Below are 23,442 nucleotides of genomic sequence, written 5' to 3'. Positions count from 1 at the left end.
TGACCTTTTGCTCAGCAGCCACAGCTATTAACCACTGTGCCACCAGGGCTCCAGATGATCAGAAAAGGGAAGCTATGTTCTACATGTTTTACTGTTTGCTTTTTACTTTACCCCATTATATTCTTAAATTTCTGTCTGCCCCAGACGACAGAGAAGCCCCTGATGGTAGCTGCAGCACTGTCAGGAGGCCCACTTCCAGTTTGGCAACTGACCTGCCAGGTTACGAAGTGCATGCAACTTGCTGAGGCACCAGAAAGGGTATGTTCACAAATCACCACAGCCACTAACACCGTCCATTGCATACAGTTTATTTCACTAGACTGCAATTTTATACACAGTATGAAGGGGTTTCCTGATAGCACACATACAGTTTACTTTCTGTACTGCTGAAGAGCCAATTTGTTTTTACATTATATCATAATACCCTATCATTAAAACATTATTAGGTGAATTTTTTTTTCCAACTACATATCAACGGAGATTTACCACACACACGGTGCAAGAATGTCTTTATAACATACTTGAATCACAAAATGTGAAGCTAAAATACATCACCGTAATTAGAACACTACTTTAAGGTTACAAAGCCCCATGTTCTATTAGCCAGATTTGATTAATTAATTCCTGTAGAAATCATAGAGCAGTTTGATGGAGAACTTCTCAGATACCTGGCAGCAGCTTTTCACTGTGGTTTCTGAAGAAATCTTTAATTAAGAACCAAAATTTCACCATGTTAAAAACGTCTTTCCTTAGGTGTTTAGTATTCTCAGACTCAAAGTAGGCTGTATTTTTAATCTGTAACATTTCTAAAACAAGGAGAATAACCACTCTCCCATAGCTAAACGGCGAGAGTTGTAATATCAGGTTTTGTAGACGCCTAAGGAAAGCGTTGTATGGGGAGTGGAAATGAGTTAGAGAGAAACATAAAATTGCTTTAAACACTTCTTGGCCTCCCCTGCTCCTCCCTCCCCCTGTCAAAAACAGAGAAAGAATACTGCAGTACAAAGAAGGATGGGTTTCCATGTAATGATCTTCTAAAGAAAATGCACGTAAACAAGTCAGAGAGAAAGATTTCTTCATTTTCTCATTTTGTGGAGTGGGGCAGTGGGATTCTATCAGTTAAATAAGAAATAGGATTCCTTAATCAAAGAACCACTTCATCACACACAAAACAGCTAGGGATGATTGCTGGAAATTTCTCATGTGTTTCTTTTTCTTTCCCCCCAAAGTTTGAGAATGTTTGAAAGTTCAATAAATAGTAGAAAAATAATCCTTTACTTAGAAATTTTGAGATGCATCATTCAGAGCTTAACTCGAGTTCCATACAGCCACCGTGGTATCTAGGTACCGCCAAGAAACAAAGTGAAATCTTCAAAGCACACGTTGACATCAGGATGCGCCACATTCCCAGTCTTGGGTTGCCCAGCTTTTCCTCTCTTCCAGTTAAGGAGAGCTGAGTGTTTCTGGCTGCTCAGAACATTCCTCTGGCTCAGCTTAAGGAAGGTTCTCACTGTTTCATTTAAAGGTTTCATCTCTATGTTTGGAGGTTTGCCTCTTTTCCATTCCACTAGTATTATGGCAGGTTCATTAATCAGGCTTATTTCCCCTCCGCTTCAGCACCAGCCTCACATTTTCACAAGTGTGATTTTGTTGTTGTTTCACTTGTTTTTAAAACATGTGAACAGGCAGGAAATGAGTTAAACCACGCTGGACAAAGCACACACACAGGGGCCTCTTGCTGTGGGTCTTGTGCTGGCTCTTTTTCTCTCTTGAACACTATCTCCCAGGTCCTGTCTTCTCATGGAGCCCAGGAGATAGTTAGCATTCTGCATCAACTGTGTGTACGGTCACGGCTGCCTGTAAGTGGTGGCTGTGATGAAGGGTGGGGTGGTGTAACCGGTAGTGGTGGAACTTGTGACTTAGTAGGGCAGCAGTCTGAGGCGGGGTGTCCAGGTCCAAGTCCTCATCGTGGTTTCCCACATCAACCCCTGCTGACAAGGGGTCATTGTTGCACGGAGGATTTTCGCTATCTTCCTGTGGGCTCATGGTGCTGTAACCTAGAAAATGAACAAGACGAGCAGTTGAGAGCTTCAAGAGGGAAGGAGATTTCACTTACAATTTATAGATCGTACTGGGAGGTATTCCTATCTGGGTGCTATTTGAGGGCAAATACTGTCTGCAGATCGAAAGTGGCTGATTTTTAAAGAGATCATTAGTTAAGTGTTTCTCCTTAAAAAATGACACAATAAATACATAATCAACTTAGACAATTGAGAACATGGGGATACGAAAAATAATACAACCCCCTCCCCAAACCCACAAACCAACAAAATAAAAACTCAAACCAGTCCACATCATCCTAGCATCCAGAGGAAACCACCACTAACACTGGGAATTATCCTCCTTCATGTCTCCCCAGAATAAGATTAATTCTTATTTTAAAGAGAAAAAAGGGCAGTTTTGAGAAACAGATCCTAACTGCACTTACAACAGTGGGGAAACTGGGCTTCAAAATGCCTGGATGTGATGCTACAGTAAGAACAAAAGTGACGGCCACCCCACCCTTACCTGCACCTGCAACAGAACAGGGCAGGCACCTAGTTCATATAATTCCAGCATATCAATGAGGCACCTGCTTCCATGTCCATTTTACAGATAGGCGAGGGAAAAAATGATCAAGAGAAGCTAAGGAACTCCTCCCAAGTTCGAGTACCTAAAAAAACACCAACTCCACACATGTATCTATAATGCCCACAGAACTAACAGAGGAATCAACTATTCTCTGTATAAGCTGGCTCACTGTATTGCAAGATTAATTTCTTTTAGTATTCTAAGTAATACATGTTTCAAAAGAAAATTCCGCTGTTGATCAAAGGATTCCATGCCAGGAACCTTGGCATGTTTTTAAATATTGCAAAAATCCCCTTTAAAAACGTTGAGAAGTGACAGCTCATTAATATTTCCGCCGCATCTACAGTTAGCATCAATCAGCGCTCACCCGTGGGTTGTGCTCGTCACATTTGTGGCTGCAAAATTGATGTGCTTGCACACAGCCAAGCAGGAATAGTTGGTGGTTGAGAATGCCTGCTCCATGCAAAAATGAGAAAGGCAATTCTGTCTTCAGTGAAACATTTCTCAAATGATAGAATCATTTAATAGTCCCACCCAACAAATATTTATTGGGCACCTACTACACATAAGACATGGCTCTGGGCACTGCAGTAGACACCCAGATGAAAATACAGGCCCTGCAGTAGGAGCTCAAAAGCTAGTGCTTGAGAAATTAAACAAGTGCAAGCATAGCTCAACTCAATTATTCATTTACTGAAGCTGGGGGAAGGGCTGACTATGAAACATGAATAAGAGGCGTCTCTTTTCCCTAAGGATTTCACAATAGGAGACAGATGCTCAGGAACCTAGGTTTACTTGAATGCAGAAAATGTTAAGTGTTATGTTGTTCTTGTTAGCTGCCGTTGAATCAGCCCTAACTCATGGCCATCCCACGCATAAGGAAACCGGACTGTTGTGATCCATATTGCTTTTACTGTCTGAATTTTGGAAGCAGATTGCCAGGCCTTCCTTCCTAGTCTGTCGCTGTCTGGAAACTCTACTGAAACCTTCCCAGCATCATAGCAACACACAAGCCTCCACTGATGGATGGGTGGTGCCTATGCTGATGTGCAATGGCTGGGAATCAAAACCGGGTCTCCTACGTGGATGGTGAGAATTCTGCCACTGAACCATCACTGTCCCTCTATAAGTGCTAGAACTGAGGTATAACTGAAATCCAGAAGAGGAAATAACCAATTCTGGCTGGATGGTGTGAGAACGTTTCAGATTGTAGTTTGGCTTCAGTGGATGAGCAGGAGTTTGGTAAGTAGACACGGGAAAGGGAAGAGGACGAATAGAGACAGAGTCATGGAAACACAAGGCCATTCCTGTACCATGTGGCTAGGATGACTGCTTAGCAGGTAGCTGGAGGAAAAGACAACTGGAAGGTGGAAAGGTAACTTAAAGTCAGATAATAAAAGCCATGTCAGAGGACAGAAAATGGAAAAACATTACAAGGTTTTGAGAAGACCAAAAAATGGCATTGATCAAAAGATAGTTATGGTGACAATTTGGAAGATGAATGGAAGGAAGAGAGAGGTGGCAGTTAGAGGTTATTGCAACAGCCCTGATGAAAGGTGAAGAAAGTAAAACTAGATTGGAATTAAATAGACTGAAAGATATTCAGGGGACGAAACAATGGAAGAAGTTGGCGAGTGATTGGATGGGAAAGGGTGTGGGAGGTGAGGGGTGGTTAAAGCGACTACACCTTCGAGTCAGGATGACTAAAGAGGGGCACTCTGAGACCCTGAGTCTCAGGGAAGAAAACGAATCTTGGTTTTGTGCACATTGATTCTGAGAGCGTGTGGGTCACATACACGGAAATATCTAGCGGGAAACTCTCAGGATTGTAGCCTCAAAGAATCTAGTGTAGAAGGGGGAGATTTCATTGGTGTATGTGTCTATCACTACTGACTGCCTCCTTGGTGTCAGGAGCTGGGCTGAGGGCTAACCAGGAAAAGGGGTAAGATGAGGCCTGAGCATCCCCAAGAAAGCCAAGGTCAAGAAGGGAAAATGTACATACATGTGCTAAAACACAGGAATAACAAAATGAAGGAAGACTGAAGCCAGTTAACTCTCTTGGGAGACTAGAGGAGGCGACACTTAAGGTGCTCTTGATGGGAAAGAAAGGGGTGACTAGGTAAAGAAAGGGGTGAAAAGGTATTACAGGCAAGGGCTCAACCAATGAGCTGCCGTCATGTTGCCTCCAACTCATAGAGACCCCATGTATGTCAGAGGAGAACTATGTTCCACAGGGTTTTCAATGACTGATTTTTTCGAAGTATATCACCAAGACTTTCTTCTGAGGCACCCACCTCTGGGTAGACTCAGACCTCCAACCTTTGAGTTGCCGCCAAGCGTGTTAACTGTTTATACCACCCCGGGACGTGGGGCAAGCATATGCAAAGGTTTGGTAGCCTGAAAAGATCTGGTGGATTCTGGGAATGGTGAAAAACCCTGTGTGTGTGTGTGTGTGTGTGTGTAGTGAAGGGTGGTGTGGGGGAGAATGGGAGATGAGGAGGCTGGAAGGCTGAGGTCAGACAGAGAAGAGTGGTTGAAGCTAGAAGTTAGGATTTAGAATGGGCAATGGGGTGGTGGTAGTGATAGAAGGTGTGCTTTCACATGATCTGCTGGCACAACAGGGAGGCAAGACCGAAGGAGGGAGAGATCAGAAGCTCAGTGGACAGAGGGCTGAACATGGCCCTGAAGAGATGGCGAGGGCCTGAAGGTCAGAGCAGTGTTTGGAAGTGAGCAAACAGCTGGCCTCTTTAAGAGACCTTTCAAGTATGGAGTAGATGGAATTTGGTGACCAAATGGGCTTGACTGGTGAAGATACCAGGGGAAATGGCATTCTTGAATAAGGTCATGGTTTCTAAGTTCAGAGGCTGGGGAAATAGTGATGCCATTAACAAGACTGAGAGACCAAGAGCCAGAATAAGTTTCTCAGCTTTGGCAGTGCTGAGTCTGGAATTTAAGATTGGATGCTAGGCTCTAGAACCTCAGTTAGAGTACTGTGTATGCTAAAACTATCTTGTGCTGTACGTGTAAAGGATTAATGTACATTTTAGCAACATTTCGGTATCTATGTTGTTTATTTTTGGCCAAACTTTAGTACCAGGCTCCCTTCACTTTGCTTCCAAATACCTTCTGGATGGCTTCCTGTCTCTGCTCATTACAAGCACCCAGACAATTCACTTTAACATCCATGGTGTTAAACTCATGGTGCTCCTCCTGCCTGGCTCACCCTCCCCACCTTCCTTCATCTTGCTATTATACTTCAGGCTTCAGTTTGAATGTCTTCTTCAGGAAGCCTTCCCAACCAGCTCTCTCCCTCCCACCTCCAACCCTGTCAACCCACACGGGGTCTGGTGCTGCTTCTGTGAGCTAACAAGGCATCCTGTGCACGTCTCTAAGAGCTTTCCACATTATAATACTGATCTGTCTTGTCCACTAGCAAATTCTTTCTTGGAATACAGGGCCTTATTTATCTTCACGATAGATATATTTAACAGATTTTAACAAACCAGGCACTTAAAAAAAACACATACTACACCCCCAAAGCAATGGCACCAATGAATTTTTTTTATTATCATCTATGATTCTGTCTGGCTTCATATTCATCAGTGTCATCAAATGAAGGCATGCCAGGATTCATTGGGTTCTACCGAGGAGTTCTGATAGAGAGTTCAGGCCTATCCTAAACCTGTGTAGTCACAGGCCCTGGGGTTCATACGCAGGGTAGTGGTGATGGTGCAGCTATCATCGAGACAACTTGGACATACCCCTCATTTCTGTTGCTATTGCTTTCTGATGAGCACCACAGCAAAGACCCTTCCCAAAGAAAACTCTTACACTGGGGCCATTCTGTAACCCCTCTGTAACTTAGGCTTCTTCCCTCAATAATTAATGAAAACGTGTGTGTGTCTGTGTGCATGTGTGGGGGGTGGTGTGGGTGGTAGCATGTTCTGGAGAAGCAAGAGAAAGCCAAATACATAATCTCACTCAACAAATTAACGAGTATTTCTCAGTGCCAGGCAATTCGGCTGCGCACTGGGAACACAGTAACGAAGAAGACAGACGTGGGCTACATGTAAAAAATGTAGAATTGGCACATCTTTTGTTATATATATTTTTACCACAATTAAAAAAAAAAAACAAAAAAAGACTTGAAAGTCATTACCTCTAGGAACTGAAAAACTGGGAAGCCTATCAGGGATGCTGACTTCCCATAACAAGCTTTGTAGAACTATTTGACTCTAAACTCTGTGCATGTATAACTTGGAAAAATAGAAAAACTTAAATAAACAAACAAACAAGTCAGATATGGTCCCTGTTTTCACAGAGGTGAAAGCGTATGTAAATCACAAAAAATATTTAAAAACACTTTCAAAGGAAAAACCTGTCCAAAGGCATAGATAGAAAAGTTTCTGCAAAGACAATCTCAACAGAGAAACAGGCTTCAGGATGGCGGTCAGGTGCCCACAAAGAATAGAAGGTCAAGGTTAGACTTCTGGTCTATTGCATTCTGCTAATGTATCCGAAGGTTCCTAAGAAACTGGTCTTGATTGTAAGGGATGTTAGGTCCTTCTGGGGACTCATTCGCCATCTAGTGGCCACAGAGAGTAACTGATAAAATCTATGCACCTCTAGAAAACAGCCTTGCGTTGCTCCACAAGGCTCTAAATTCAGCTTTTGCCTTTGGAGTCTTGCGGAGTTTGCTTGCTGTTGAGTTGATTCTAATCCATGGCAATCCCATCGAGTAGTGAATACATGCATTCGTTTACAGTTTCTTCCTGGATTATAAATTCCTTGAGGACGGGGGGGTGCGGATGTAGGGGGCCAACCCTGAGCTCCCTGTTAGTCATGTGCTATTTCATTTAATCCTCACAACAACCTTATGAAGTAAAAATTTTGTTAATTCTGGTAAAATTGACATGATATAAAATTTGCCATTTTAACCATTTCCAAGTGTACAATCCAACGGCGTTAATCACACTCATGTTGTTGTACAATCATCATGGCTATTGGTAGCCAACCTTTTTCATGGCTACAAGAAGAGCTCTGTGCCCATTGAGCAATGACTTCCCATTCCCCTCGCCGCAGTCCCTGGTAACCACTCATCTACTTTCTGTCTCTCTAAACCAGCTGCTATTGAGTTGATTCTGACTCATGACAACCCAATTTATGTCACAGCAGAAGTGTGTTCCATAGGATTTTCAGTGGATGGTTTTCAGAAGTAGATTGCCAGGCCTTTTTTCTGAGGTGCCTCTGGATGGCCTTGAACCTTCAGCCTCCAGGTTAGCAGCTGAGTGCATTTGTATTACCCAGACTCCTCTGTCTCTGTACAGCCACCAATTCTAGACATTTCACATAATAGCATAGCAATACTTGTCCTTTTGTGTCTGACTTATATCACTTAGCGTAATGTTTTCAATGTTTATCCATGTCGTAGGATATATCAGAACTTCATTTCTCTTTATGGCTGAATAATATTGTATGTCTGTACTCCATTTGGTTGATCCATTTTTGGACATTTGGGTTGTTCCCACCTTGTGGCTACTGTGAATAATGCTACAGTGAATGTTAGTGTTGAAATAGAATTTTCAATCCCATTTTAATGACTAGAAAACTGTGGTCCAAAGTAGCTTCACTAAGATCTCACAGCTTGTAAAAATGAGCAGAGGTGGGATTCAAAGCAAGCTCTTCTGGACCCTGTCTCATAAGCTCTTCTGCGACATGATGCTGCCTCGCAGAAATGACATGTTGCCATCTTTAAATCTCTCCACAGTGCCTAGCAAATACTAGGTGCCCGATAAATTGACCAGATAGAAGAATACACAGATGAGCAAGAAGCGTGCTGACAAAACGATTAGGTTAGATTTTCCTGTTTAACGTATATAAAAAAAATCCATTGCTGTCATTTCTGACTCATAGCGACCCATTAGGACACGGAGTAGAACTACCCCATATGGTTTCCAAGGAGCGGCTGGTGGATTCGAACTGCCAACCTTTTTGTTAGCAGCCGAACTCTTAACCACTTCAGTACAGGTACAGCTTATCATCTAGGCATCCCAGGGACAATTAACCTGATGCTGCCACTTTTACTGACCCACTGCACAGGTTTAGGGAGATGACAACTTGTAGTTAAACACTATTGATTTTGTGGTGCATTTGGAATTATGTGGAACGTCAATGTCTTCTCCTTCCTTTGGCGCTGCACTCCATCTGCACGAGAAACTAGTTTTCATTCCTTGGGGATAAGAGGGATCCAATTATTGTGAAAACTGAAAGAACCCAAGCCCTCAGCTAGATTTCTCGGATTCCAGATTCTGACACTGCACCTTTCCTTTCATCTGAACTGGTGCTTCACATGCCATTTTACCAAGACAATGGGAGCCCTAACGGGACATCCGAAACGTCGTCACTCAGAGCTCCAATTTGGTATTGATGCAGTTGCTACTGGAGGAGAGAGAGAAAAGGATCCAGTATTTCCGCTGAATAAGAAATTATTTCTGCTGAACTTTAGTAGCCTCAGACCTGTTTTATTATTCAAAGGAGAAGAGGCACAGAACTGCTTGGCAGAAGAATTTTATGCAGGTTCAAAGGTTTTTAGGGAAAAAAGCCAGAAAGCCAAAGAAACTGAAAAATTTAACTTCTGCTTTGACTCACCCTAGAAAACTAAAACTTCTATTTGGTTAATGCAGACAATGTCATTCCAAGCCCAGATTAACAGACTTTGATTTACAAAACCGTTTTCCTCTTTAGCTTTGCCTGTTTCCCAAAGGGAGCTTGAAGGCTGGCTATAGTATAAAGGGTACTGGTTGCTTTGACGAATACTCACTCCTGCATTTTTCAGCACAGGTATGGGAACACACTGAAGATTTTGTTTTTCAACGTAGATGTGGAGAAAGCTGAGTCAAAGAAGCATAAATGCATTATTTATGCTTTAAAAAAACACCTGATTCCGGAAAGAAAATAGAGATTTCTGGAGAATTAAACAGCCATCTTGAGAAATAAAGAGTTTACAATTACAAGAAAAGTCCTACAACTCCTGTTATATTTTTGTGGAATTGTAACAGTGATGCTTAGAGACTAGGCTGTATCTGCTGTTCTTTGCGACAATGAGCAATAAGGACACTGGGAAGGTAAGAAGCCACGTGCTACAGCCAAGTCTTTGGCAGAGTGTGTGGGCGTCATTACTCTTAGGCTCAGCATTTGGTGCCTCTTCACAGTCTGGCCCCAACCCTGATCTCAGCTATGTCTGTAGCCACTTCTTCCAGAGCATCTTACAGGCACCATGTTATACAATGCTCTGCCTTGGCACACACTAGTCCCTTTGCCTCTAACTTGACTTCAGTCATCCTTTGATGCTCTGTCCAAATGATGCCTCCTTGGTGAACTCTTCTTCTTTCGCCCTCCTAGCCAAGGCTGGAGGTCAGGGCAGGGAAATGCCAGAAGACAGCCTGTGTGGACACTTGTCATGTGCCAAGAGCATGTGGCTGGGAGTACCCTTAATGATGCTGGTGTTTGCCGACTAGCAACACTGGGTAGCAGGACCTCAGAAGATGCTGGTTTACTGAGAATCATGTGGGGTGGAAAGCATGTTCCATTTAGACAATCTAGATTTTTCTTTATGGAGATGAGAATGCTAAGAAAACCTAAGAAGCACACTGTGTGTCTGGAGGTCATGTGGTTGATGTCTGGGAGTGCTGAGACATGAGCAAAGCTGCCCAGGGGATTTTAAAAAACGGTGCCATGCTGGAGTGCATATTTTTTGAAAATTATGTCAAAATAATTAAGTTCAGAAAGAAGGAGAGAAGGGGTATGAGCATTGGCTCAGAGGAGTTTCCCAGGTTCCTCAAGTCCTCAAATGCAGGAAGCCAGGCCTTACCGTGATCACTTTCTGTTCCTGACCGGCCCCAGTAGCGACGCCTCCTCTCTGGACTGTGTGTGCGCCGTTCAATGACCGCGGCTATGAATCGGGTGTTGCTGACTGTGGGAAGGTAAGGGCAGTTAATACTCACTCTTACGCAAGTATCTTCACTAGATCAAGCACATCTGCTCTGAGCAGGCACATTCACATGTTGGCAAAGTTATTCTTTGGAGAGCTAGAATAAGTAATTTTTTAAAAAAATTCTGAGGATTAGCCTTTGAGCTGGGTACAGTTAGAGGTACTTAATTATGTATCTCCAACAGGCATCAAGAAGCTATGCTCTAGGTTCTTGACGAACAGGTAGCTCAGCACTAACGGGACTCTCTTTTGACAAAGAAAATACTCTTAGTTTTTCTGACTTGTATATACTATTTAAGGGATTAAAAAAAATATATACCCGAAGATTTCCTTTCTAAAATACTATGTTGGAAAGTAACAGGGAGGAGGGAAGGAAAGGGTAGGGTGAGCTGTTTTATGTCAAAGCACTTTAACTAAAAAACAAAGAACATCATACAATCTTTTGAGACTTTCTAAAAAAAGCAAACATCTATACACTCATTCCTAAAGAAAAAGGGAGGAAGAAAAACACCCACCATATCAAAGCTCCTTAAATTTTAATATAAGCCAAAAGGATATAAGAAAGAATATCTATTCTGGATTAGCCTCCTGCCGACACCTTCTGCGGCGAGGCAGCCAAATACTCACTGATGCCTCTGTCTTCGTGACTGTCGTCGTCTCTTTCATCTCTGTCATTCTCCAGGTTGGACATACGCACTGACATTTCTACCCATCATTAAAAAGAGAGAAATATGACTATTTAATCAAACAAAATCACCCGCTTTAATACCCTGCTGAGTGCTTGTCTGATGTCTGGGTGACAGCATTCCATCAAGAATGAATCACATTTTGGAGAAGAGTGAACCAATTCTTTTTTTCTATTTTTATTCTTTAAGGGAAGGGGGCGGGAATCAGAAGAGGAAGAACAAGAAGTGCATAATCAAGAGACATCGGAAATTGATTTCTGAAGAAAGAAGAGAAAAAAGTTAATAGAGGCCAACAGATCTTGAATACCCAAGTACCTGAAACAGAAGGAATAGGGGCTAAAACCACTGCTATGTTTATAAAATGGGCTTACAAAGTCCTACAAGGGCCAAGCATAAGGTAAGGCTGGACTGCAGTCATTCTCAGCCTAGCCCAATCTTACCCCGGGGAAAGCACTTTGTGATATCCCTGTTACTATACCAGGCAACAAAATACCCCATGATCGGCCTTCAGGACAGTGGCCATAGGGTAACATTCTCAAATGAACCCATCATTACTGCTGCAATGGTGAGCTAAGTGGCTCCTGACTGAGTCCAGGAAGGATGATGAGTTAGCCTTATCTCCACAGAGGTCAGGTCAAGCCATCCCTAGGGGACTTCAGAGAAGGATGGGTATGGCATTAAATGGCCTGGCCCTTGCAAACAAACACAGATACCATGCTAAAAACTCTTGGTATCGAAACCATGATTACTTATCCTTTTTTAAGAGCTGTGATCATTCAAATGTGTGTGCACTCACACTGTACAACAACAGCTGCAGTATAACAGATTCATGTTCTTGCCAGCTGTGATCTAGGGCATCTGGATTCACCTGTCTTTTTGGAATCACGGAAGGAAGTTTCCCACTCAGCATCCCAGCCCCTGGGACTGGCTTATTACAGACGCTGGCTACAGGCTAAGGCTGTGTAAGAAGAGAGGAGATTCAGGCATTTTTCTGGGGAATTCAAATGAAGCCCATGGGGTTTAGCCTTAAGGAATGGGCGGTGGGCTAAAGAAAAAAAGCAGGCTTTGGGGTTTCTGAATCTACTCCACAGAAGCTGAAAAAATAGCACCGTTCTTGTAATTTCCTAGCCATTGGACAATTAATCCCTTACACCATTCTTGTAATTCCTTAGCCATGAGGACAACTGGCCATTGTCCTTCCAGCCTTTGAACAACCCAAGTGAGGCTGCTGCCTCCTGGAGAACTTTGGGATTCATTTTTAGCTCACCTTGAGCAGCAAGAGGAGACATATGCTGATGACTTCGGCGATGAATCTGATGGCGGTAGGCGTACACAGCAAGGACAAGCACCATGATACATCCCATAATACCTCCAGCCACAGGACCCACGGGGGCACTTTTAATCATGTTCAATGTGATAACCTCATCACCTTCATTAAAATAAACAAACAGAGGTCTCTTGTAAATATTTCCCAAATGTGGGAGGAGGTGGGGCTGGCAGGAGAGGTGTGTGTGTGAAATGGAAAGGAACAGAACAGGAAAGGACTTGGGGAAGATAAGTAAGAACAGCTGCTTTAAGCTTTGAATTCCTCACAGAAGGATTCCAGAATGTGGAATCAATGGTTTTGTTTAGTCCCTGGGTCTCAAATTAAAATCTTGGTTGCTAAGCAGAGTAAAAGCACAATTGGCAAGGACCAGGAAGGCAAATGGATAGATGAGAACCGTCTAAATATGCAGGATCCAGTGCTAACAGAGTCCTGGCTCCCTGGGGTATGAGTTATTCTCGGAAGAGAAGGAAACTCACCGAGTACGGAGTTGAATGCAATACGGGCCTCTTTGGGGGTCATGTGATGGATCCACTGCAATAAATGGTACCAGGTACAATACGTATGTGCCAAACAGATCAAATTTCAAAGCTTATGGGTTCCCATTAAAGATACCATTTGTGCTTTTTAGATAGGAAAATGCTAGTGGGCATAAGTGATTTCTTGGAACAAGGTCACTTCAACTATGTCCTCATCTGGTTCAGTAGCAACATAGTAGTAATTCGTTACTACAGGAATTCAGTAGTGATTATGAGCTCAAACCCTTCCTCACGTGAGCCTTTCTTCTACAGACACATTAATGTAGGAAGATGTTAAAAAGCAAGGTATTTAACCGAAGATTTAAAAATTTGACTCCCCTGCCAAATAGGCTTTAAGTAAAAATAAAGCAATGAAAAACAACAGTTGCCACCGAGTCAATTCCAACTCATGGTGACCTCATGTATGTCACGGTAGAACTGTGCTCTATAGGGTTTTCAATGGCTATGATCTTTCAGAGGTAGATTGCCAGGCCTTTCTTCCAGGGTGCTTCTGGGTGGTGCCTTTTAAAAGGTTAATAGCCAAATGCTTAACCATTTGCACCATCCAGAGACTCTAAGCTTTAAGAGTTGGTGCTAATTCCAGAATGACACCAAGAAAATCTCAGCTGAGGGATACAGCTTCGTAGGCAGTATTTTCGGGGTCTTGAAGGCTGATCCCAGGGCCTTTTGTCCCTACAGAGCCCCCTCCCACTAACCATTTCAGCTGTATTGGGTAGCTCTGGCTTCTGTTGACCCTAAGGCCCTAAATCTTGATTTGCAGTCACAAGACTTTGGCCTTGAGAAAGTCATAAGGGAAGGAAGCAACAGAAAACAGGCATGCAGTGGTCACTCTCTGCATAATGAGCCTGGAGCTTCTGACAGCTGGGACGCCCATTCACATAGACTCCAGAGTTCAGCCATGCGGAAATCAGGCCTGTTATTTCTCAGAACAAGCTTTATGGGAATGAATTCCAGGCCAGCAAAATTTGGCAGGACAGATGGTTGCTCACTCTCTCTGCACAGAGTATCTAGCCAGCTCTGAAGGTAATTATCTGCCTTGGTTTTGTAACTAAAAACTATTGGCAAAGGGATCAGGGAAGTAGAGTGGAAGATGATTTTAAGATTTCTGTCCTAGTATGTAGGCAGGAAAACGTGTATTCAAGAACCTAACTGCTTTGGGTTCCCAACGAACATACCTATTGCTCCCATATCATCAACGTAGGGACTTTTGGCTCCGACAATCCCCCCGAAGCATTCCTTCTGGGGTGCACAGTAGGATTTGTCCAGGTGGGTCTTTCCATCGCTGTCCACCATGCACCACTCACAATCCAGCACACCAAAACAGTCCCTGCCGGAAAGATGATCCTGAGAGCTCCGGAAGGCAGTGTGGGGTAGGGGAGACAGCTCTCAAGAGCTCCATTACTTACTACTGCTGTGAACTACTTGAACTTTCATTTCTTTTCCTTATAAAATGAGAACAGCAATGGAGAAAGCTGTTTTAAGCCCTTAACAACTTGGAAATGAGAGAAATAAAACTGTTCTCGGAGACTCAAACTAGGACACCCACTCATCATGGATTAGTGCAGAGTTTCTCAAAAATCATCTTAAAAGATCAAATAGCCCCAAGGTTTGTTAGACTTTGGTCTAACACCCCCAAATACGTGCTCATAAAAAAAAAAAAAAATGAAAAAGGGAAAAAATGGTCAGATAAGTTCGGGAAATACTAGGACGGTTATACAGGTGTTTTATTACCAATTTCTTAAAGCTTTTAATATTTAAGGGCACCACGATTCTCTAAGAGGCTATATGCTGTGTTTCTCTAACTTTGGGCTATTGCATAACACCCCAAATAAACAATTTGATGTCAGACTGTCCTTCTGCTAAAGTACACACCAAGAGTAGAACTGACTGTCCCTTCTACCTACTCCTTCCCACTTTTTGTTCCATCAAGTGCAGCTACAAGAAATTAATCACCACCACCACCCCTCCCCCCAGTAGCCTACTACAGCCTCTATTCCCCTGATGTCTAGTCTCAAATACCCTAGAGAAGATGGGGAGGGGACACACAGTTTTCAGTTTTCAAAGCTATCATGAAGCAGATCTGCTTTCTGAGAAAGGAAATTTGGTGGCCTTGAAAATATCACAAATACAGCCTTGTCCACTGTTTCTGGGTCCTACCCCCTGACTTCCTGCCCCCTCATCCCCTTGCTCCTTCATGCCACGTCCCCTCACACTTCTTTTAACTCAAGAATAACTTTCCCACCCACAGATGAGGCTACTAACATATGGTACAAATGCCAAATAGCTGTAACGTAACTGAAACGGGAGGATCAAATGGCCTGGACAACCTTAAGCTTGGTAGTAAAAGGCTTTTGGATATCAGTATCAGATCTGAAAAACTGATGTATCTTCTTAAAACATAAAGAATGAGAGGAATGTATACTGGCCAGGCAAGCTCAATGAGCGTGCTGGTTATTGCAGAAGCCATCATGGGGACCTGAAATAAGCACAGGGCACTGCTTACCCACTTTCCATCCTCTGACTGCACCTGCTGTTGACACACTGGTGAAGAGCATCTTGGAGGCCAGGATCAATAGCGGTGTATGTCACTGGCTCCTGGTGGACCTCGCAGCTTGGGTTTCTGTGCAGAAAGCAAATATGAAGGTTAGGACCAACACTACCCCCATTCCAAACTCATCATGGCCCTGGCTGCAGGGCTATCTGAATGGGCTGTAGGGCAGCTCAGTGGAGTGGTTCTTGACAGTGGTCGAGAGAACCGAGTTTGAATCCTGGTTTGGTCACTTAACATGACCTTGGGCCAATTACTTAACCACTCTGAGCTTCAACTTCATCTTTATGTGTAATAGAAATAACATTAAAAAGAAAAATTAGAAAGTCATAAATATTCAACAAAACAGGAATATATAAAATCAAAAACGAATGTAATCTCCCTTCATTCTTCACTCTAAATCTCACTTTTCAGAGGTAAGCAATGTGAACAGTTTAGTGAGGATTCTTTTAGACATTTTTTTCTCTGCCTAAATAAACGTATGCTAGTATACACATACATATTTCATTATCTTTCATTTAAATTATTTCGAATGGATTTACTACAATTTATTTAACTGGTAGTAAAATATAAATGATGCTGTATTAGGTGTGAACATGTGTGTATACGTGTGGAAGAAAGGTACTTGCATATTTACCACAGGGTTAATTTGAAAAGTAAGCGACATAATGTGTATGAAGTACCTAACATGTGGTAGGCACTTAGTAACTGTGCGTTACAGTCTCATATTTTTTGGCAGTAGCACATATATTCTTTACACTTACACAATACTTATATTTAGACCTGAAAGCAGACTTCATTTTAGAGCACTAGGGAACTTGGAATCTGGCTCACTAAACACTACCATCATTAGATGAAATCATCTCCTTACACCGCAACCCAAAACAAATCTATAAATGAGAGCCCACAGTGTCATTTTTTACCGGTTCTCGGCATTAGTGAGGTTGCCAGTGCATTCGTTGACCTCTAGAGGGCACTCACAAGGACATTCACATTCATTTTGTTCCATTCTGAAAAAAAGAAAGTGACAAACTACATACTGTACATACAGCAGGGGAAACAACACAAAGAAACCATAAGCTAGCTAAAAAGGAAGTTCTTACCAAAGCTTTAAATACACAATTGGCCTTAATCCACTGCTCTTAGGACAAGGATGCTGCAAACGACCCAGTTCTAAAGGCTTTTGTAACTGAGACTTTCCTTTTTTCTAGTACACACATGAACACTTTCTGTTTATTTTGCAGATGTCACTTGAAAATGACTGGCATCCGTTAAAATATTAAATAGGGTGGTAAACAGAGAATATGACCCATCATGTTTTTACCGGTGACAGTTGAGACAGAGCCGGTCCACCATGCTACAAGCACAGAAGGCAAGAGAATCGCATGTTTCGTTGACAATGCCGACAAATGCATTGGTTCCCGGGATCCTCGCCAGTCTGTATTTAGAACAGTGGCTGCCGTGCACAAGGTTTGTCAAATCCCCCTGTGGAACAACCGAGAGGTGTCAGGAGTGATGGACAGCGATGCAAAGACCCTGCCCTGCTTTGGTGAAAACCCCTCAACTGTCTACTGAAAATAGCTTTAAAAAAGTTTACGTGTGTAAGTGTGTATTCATGTATGCACGTATTTATTTCTAATTACAAATGTAATACATAGTCACTGTTAAAATTATGGAAAATAAAGAAAAAATACCTATAATCCAATCAGTCAGAGATAATTTCCATTAAACAGCTTTATATAAATTTTTTTTTCTTTTATTTATGCTTATACAGAAATAAATCTTTGTAGCTATATATATACAACCTGGTTTCCTTTTTAAATTACTTGACAGTATAACATAACAAAGGAAATAACTTCAAGAAACAATAAAAGACAACTTTCAGGTAAAGAACAGTTTAAGATAAACTCAAAGGCAAACTTAATTAACAAGAAAACATGCATTTTTTCCCCTCTCTTGGGTAACTTTTCTTCTAGAATAAGACAATTATTTAAAAACCGAAGTGTCTTTAAGACAGGATCCTGCTTCCAGAATATTCAAACAATCTAAGCAAAGCAAGTATTCTCCGAGTTATTCTATAATAAGGAAATGTGGTAGCCAGCTTCTTGATCTGCCAAATTTGTCTACCATATTGGAAAACCAAAGATTCAAAACCAGTATCAAGTAGTGCATAATCATTTTTCTGCATGTGGGTTATATGCACTAGGCAAACTTAACACTATGTCAGTTTCCATGCCATTCATGCCTTACATATGTGTGGTGAAGATAAGCCTAACTCTAAGAATCATGTCTTTGACTGCTTGGGTTTTTAGAGGTCCAGACAAATTTTATACTGCCTGGAAGACACCTACCTCTACAATATAAGCAATAATATAGGATTATCACCCTGTTTGCTCCGATTCCTTTTTGGGATAACTGGGGCTATTAAGAAAGTATTCTACTTCATATTGAACTAAAATTAGCCCGTCTGAAAAACTTCTACCTGAGTATCCTGGCTTTGTCTACTGAAGAGCTAAGGAAACTGCTGTAGAAATGATAGAAGATGCACAGAGTAAGCCAGTCTTTCCAGTGACAACCTTCCCTAGCAACCTTCCTCTCACTAGATAGACTCCAGTGTGTCAACGTACCATTTAAAGAAAGCACTGCTCAGAATTGTATGCAGTCTGAACAGAGTAATAATTACTTCTCTTGCTTTCTTGCTTTATTCACATTATTGCATTAATATATTCATTTTTTTAAACTCCTTCTCTCTTCCATTGAACAACTGCTTTTGCAGTTGCTTTTTTGAGGCTAAATTTAGAATTTTCAATTTAACCCAATACATTTTCAAAATTAATTTTTTAACTATACACTTAGTGACATAAACGCATATTCTGAGTAAAAATCTTATTTCCTGTAAATAACTTTTTGAATACCGGTCTGGCATTCCTCTTTTTAGTCTTCTCCCAGCTAAGATTATTTACAAATCATTAAGAATGTCCCTAAGATCTTTAACCATGTCAAAGTAAAGCTGTAGTACCTCAAATCATACAAAATATCATAAGCTAAGAACAGATTATTTTCCGGATGACCTACATGCCAGCTCCCGTCTAGTAGGGTGGACAACCAAGGGCTGACCTAACTCGGCCTTAGGGGTTTCAGATTACTACGTGGTCTCTAGAAGACAGGAAGAGAGGAGCACATGGTGCCGCATGTATTTATACAAGAGTGTGGGAAATCAGATTCAGCAGGCATTTCAAGGGCTTAGACTGGGTGAGTCTTTAAACAAAACCGAAACAGAATTACAAGTGTGAGGCCTTAAAATATTCACTTCTCCCTTCTGGGCTTTATATCCCACAACTGTCAGACTGGGGAGCTGGACTAAGGTCCCTGTCAGTTCTATAATTCTGTGATTCTAAGGCACAATACTCAGACATGAACCATTATTCCATTTCACATTCTATCACAGGCTAAGGAATGAGAGTGCTGACAATCAACTTACCACAAGACTAGTGTTGAATTTGTAAAACCTCTGGACAGTTCTGTCACTGAAGCTGTTGCACAGATTTTTCTTCACAAAGTTGGGGTGGTTCAGGATGTCATTGGCTACCAGAGGCTCCTAAAAGGCCAAATAGAACAGAAGACATGCCATGTAATGAGCCGCAGGCTGTTGGAGAACTCATTATCAGCCTCCCAACAAATACCTTGTGGGTGATGTGCTGTTGTTCCACAGGTGCGTGTCCTTTGGGGTCAATGAGGGTTGGATGTGCCACCAGATAACCCCTGTCCTCCATTATGAAGCACCTGTACCAAAACAAATGGCATTCCTCATTCATATACGTGGTTCTTCTACATTTCCAGAGAGCATTTATCTTGCTAGCTCTGAAACACACTGCATTTATCTCAGGTTCTCAATAAATACTCATTGAAAAAATGAAAGATGCCTGGCACACAAGTGGACAGATACATTATTCTTGAGGGGGTAGATCACCTGGGGATACAAGGTGGAGAGTTACACCCAACTCTGAGGCCACCTACATAGTTCACACAGAATGTGCCTACTCAATCCAAATTAGGTGGATGCAAAGATTTTTTGCAAGGATATAAAGTGGGAAGTTTATTCTTTTTTCAGGAAAAGGAAACCCTGAAGGAAGTGGACTTTAGTATTTATAGGCACAAACTTCAAGTAAACCATACGGTTTCTTCTTTTGATGATAAACATACAAAATACATCATTTGGGGGACATAAAAAATATATTTGATGGAAATACTAAATAAGCAAATCTGGAATTGCTTTAATCAAGGCTACATTCTACTCTATTTCAGTCTACATTAGTCATCTCAGTTTGCCATGAATCCTGCATTTCCCCATTAAGGGCCAATGTGAAATTCTACAGTGATACGAAGCATGGACCATGAGACTGAATGAAGAAAGCTATTTTAAAAAGTGGCCTGCATTAAATTAAGGGAATGCCCTTGCTTTGATCAGACATGTTCTTTTGAAATTTAGGAGGCAAAGACTTTTAGTTCCATGAGCCTGTTTCTGGGGAAATGTAAAAAGAGCAGTCTAAGCGTCTGAAAATTTCACAAAGACTCTGGTTTAATAACTAAGTTAACATCAAAAGCACTGCACAAGAGTACCCTCTGGTCTTTCTTGTAACCAAGTTGTGGGAAACCTCTAATTGCTGGCTTCTAGGGAAACAGGAGCTGTTGGAGCATTCTAAGCAGTTACTCTCCTTGTTATGAGTTGAGTTTATCTAAATCATAAACAGCATGTATCCTACAGAAAGGAAAGAAAAAGAAGAAAAATCTTCTTAATAGAACACCCAAGCCATGGACTCGATTTGTGATCTTGACGATGACTCTGTGGATGCCATTCAAGTAGAGATACCTGATATCTTTTTCTTCATATTTAGGCAGCTAAAAGGAAATGATGTCCCTAAAGGGCTTACCTTATTTTGTTGCCACCATCTTGGTTACACACTGGTAATAAATCCATCAGAACCTTGTAGAAGTATCTAAGAGTGAAGTCAATGCCCATCACAGCCACAGTGTGCCCAGAAGACAGCTGTGTACTTTATGTGAAAAAGATCAAGAAGAAGAGGCATTTCTTATTTAAAGGTAAAAGCTATGTTAAATCATAAGGACATATTATAGTATCAGTAGTATATTTCAACCAGTCTTTCCCACTTCTCACCCCTACAAAAAAGATCAACTAATTGACTGATAGAGAAAACTTTAAGACTGATAAGTATACATATTCTTAACCTGCCATGGAATATAACTAATCCCCTGACACTACAGGAGTTCAGAGAGAAGCTGGACAATCCTTTGGTCAGAACATGGGGCTCTGGTGGGGGGAAGGTATCAGATGGGAGGTTGGATGGATGGCCCCTATTGTTCCTTCCAACAAATCTCTATAGACAAGGAACCTGAAACGTCATAAAGGTTATCTGATTAGTATAACGTTATATAAAACATAGTAAGAAAAATGCCTTTCTAACTTTCTTTCCACAACACTAAAGGTAGTTCTACTTAAAGCAAAGCTTGTATTCTTGAATATGTTCTGATTCATAGACCAGTGCTTTCTCCATTCAACAAAACCACTCTCAAAAGTTGCAGAGTAGAGAAAGAGAAAGTGGGCAGGAAAACATGATGCAAACTTTTTGGCTCTAGAATCAAATGTATCTGAGGTCAAATCCTGGTCCTTTTGGATTCTATCTATGTGGCTTTTTGGATGCTACTTAACCTTTCTAAGCTTCAGTCTTCTCATCTGGAAATGGAGATAAATTGGTACCTACATCATAAAGCCATTGTTGGAATTAAATAAGATATAGTATGTTTACAGTGCTTAGTGATGTGTCTAACATATAGTAAATACCCAATAAGGGGTAGTTACTCTAAAGAAAACTAAACAGTGAGGACTTACAGCTCAAGTCTGGGCAGAGAATGAAATTACTACTTTTTCAGAGAAAACATACCCTAAGAAACTGCTAAATATATCAAAAGCGTGGACTTCTCATTTGGAACCTCATTTTTTTTTTAAGGCTATGTTCATGGGTGGTTGGAGGGCCATGGATTATTTGGCCAGTGGACCCCTGTACTCTTGTGGCTGGGAATGTGCAGGGTTTAACCAAAATGGGACTTTCTAAGAGTCAAAGCTTTACCATCATCTACCCACCTGATTTCTTTATAAATATCAAAGGAAAAAAAAAAAAAAGGCACTACTATTGACAATAACCTTAAAAATATCAATTGGAAAATGCAGAAGAAACTCCCATAGTAAAATTTACTTCTTAAACGTCAGAACTCTAGTCTTCGCACTCAGGCCGCTGACACATGAGGAAATAAGTGCTTGTGATCACTAGCCCTTGTTGTTGTTAGGTGCCAATGAATCAGTTCTGACTCATAGCCACCTTATAGGACAGAGCAGAACTGCCCTATAGTGTTTCCAAGGAGTGGCCAGTGGATTTGAACAGCAAACCTTTTAGTTAGCAGCCGAGCTCTTAACCACTACGCCGTCAGGGCTCCCACTAGCCATTTGAAAAATGCAAATCAAAACTACAATGAGATACCTTCTTACCACATTACTGGAATGAATTAAAAAACAGAAAATAACAAATGCTAGAGAGGCTGCAGGGAAACCGGAACTCTTATGCACTCCTGGTGGGAATGCAAAATGGTACAACCATTTTGAAACAGTCTGGCGCTTCCTTAAGAAGTTAGAAATACCACATGATACAGCAATCCCACTCCTAGAAATATATCCTAGAGAAATAAGAGCCATCACACGAATAACATAAGCACATCCATGTGCACTGCAGCATTGCTCACAATAGCAAAAAGATGGAAATAACCTAGATGCCCATCAACAGATGAATAGATAAACAAACTACGGTATGTACACACAGTGGAGTACTACACAACGATAAAGAACAATGATGAATCTGCGAAATATCTCACAACAAGGATGAATCTGGAAGGCATTATGTTGAATGAAATAAGTCAATCACAAAAGGACAAATATTGTATGAGACCACTATTATAAAAACTCATGAAAAGGTTTACACACACACACAAAAAACAATTTTTAATGGTTAAGAGGGAGGGGAGGGATGGGGAGGGAAAAACGCTAAATAGACAATAGATAAGTGGTAACTTTGGTGAAGGGTAAGACAGTACACAATACTGGGGAAGCCCGCACAGCTTGTCCAAGGCAAGGTCACGGAAGCTTCATTGACACACCTAAACCTCCTGAAAGACCAAATCACTGGGCTGAGGGCTGTGGGGACACCTAGCTCAACTGGCATTAACATAGTTCATAAAGAAAATGTTCTACATCCTACTTTGGTAAGTAGTGTCTGGGGTCTTTAAAGCTTGTGAGCAGTCATCTAATATACTGGTCCTGCTTGTCTGGAGCAAGGGAGATGAAGAAAACCAAAGACACAAGGGAAAGATTAGTCCAAAGTACTAATGGACTACAAGTACCACAGCCTCTACCAGACTGAATCCAGCACAACCAGATGGCAACTGGCTACCACCACCAACTGCTCTGATAGGGATCACAACAGAAGGTCCCCAGACAGAGTTGGAGAAAAATGTAGTACAAAATTCTAACACACACACACACAAACACACACAAGACCAGGCTTACTGGTCTGACACAGACTGGAGAAACTCGGAGTATGGCCCCTGGACAGCCTTTTAACTCAGTACTGAAGTCATTCCTGAGGTTCATTCTTCAG

The 23,442-nt window shown here is 41.6% G+C and overlaps 1 protein-coding gene across 3 annotated transcripts in view; it reads right to left on the bottom strand.

Annotated features, from left to right (window-relative positions):
- Window positions 1-70: 70 nt before the first annotated feature.
- The window catches only part of CACHD1 (cache domain containing 1), a 295,097-nt gene continuing 271,725 nt past the window's right edge, over window positions 71-23,442 (bottom strand). The window contains exons 18-28 of one of the 3 annotated variants that reach the window (XM_049879480.1): window positions 20,650-20,772; window positions 19,402-19,501; window positions 19,200-19,316; window positions 17,043-17,203; window positions 16,642-16,728; window positions 15,674-15,790; window positions 14,346-14,497; window positions 12,575-12,736; window positions 11,249-11,326; window positions 10,502-10,603; window positions 71-2,057 (exon numbers count right to left, since the gene is read on the bottom strand). In XM_049879480.1, the coding sequence (XP_049735437.1) occupies window positions 1,819-2,057; window positions 10,502-10,603; window positions 11,249-11,326; window positions 12,575-12,736; window positions 14,346-14,497; window positions 15,674-15,790; window positions 16,642-16,728; window positions 17,043-17,203; window positions 19,200-19,316; window positions 19,402-19,501; window positions 20,650-20,772 (1,438 nt within the window). In that variant the 3' untranslated portion in view covers window positions 71-1,818. The remainder of the gene's footprint in view (window positions 2,058-10,501; window positions 10,604-11,248; window positions 11,327-12,574; window positions 12,737-14,345; window positions 14,498-15,673; window positions 15,791-16,641; window positions 16,729-17,042; window positions 17,204-19,199; window positions 19,317-19,401; window positions 19,502-20,649; window positions 20,773-23,442) is intronic. The other 2 variants (XM_049879478.1, XM_049879479.1) reach the window with 2 other exon arrangements.

Source organism: Elephas maximus, chromosome 3 (assembly GCF_024166365.1).
Source record: "Elephas maximus indicus isolate mEleMax1 chromosome 3, mEleMax1 primary haplotype, whole genome shotgun sequence".
NCBI lineage: Eukaryota > Metazoa > Chordata > Mammalia > Proboscidea > Elephantidae > Elephas > Elephas maximus.
This window is presented reverse-complemented; position numbering and strand designations above follow the sequence as displayed.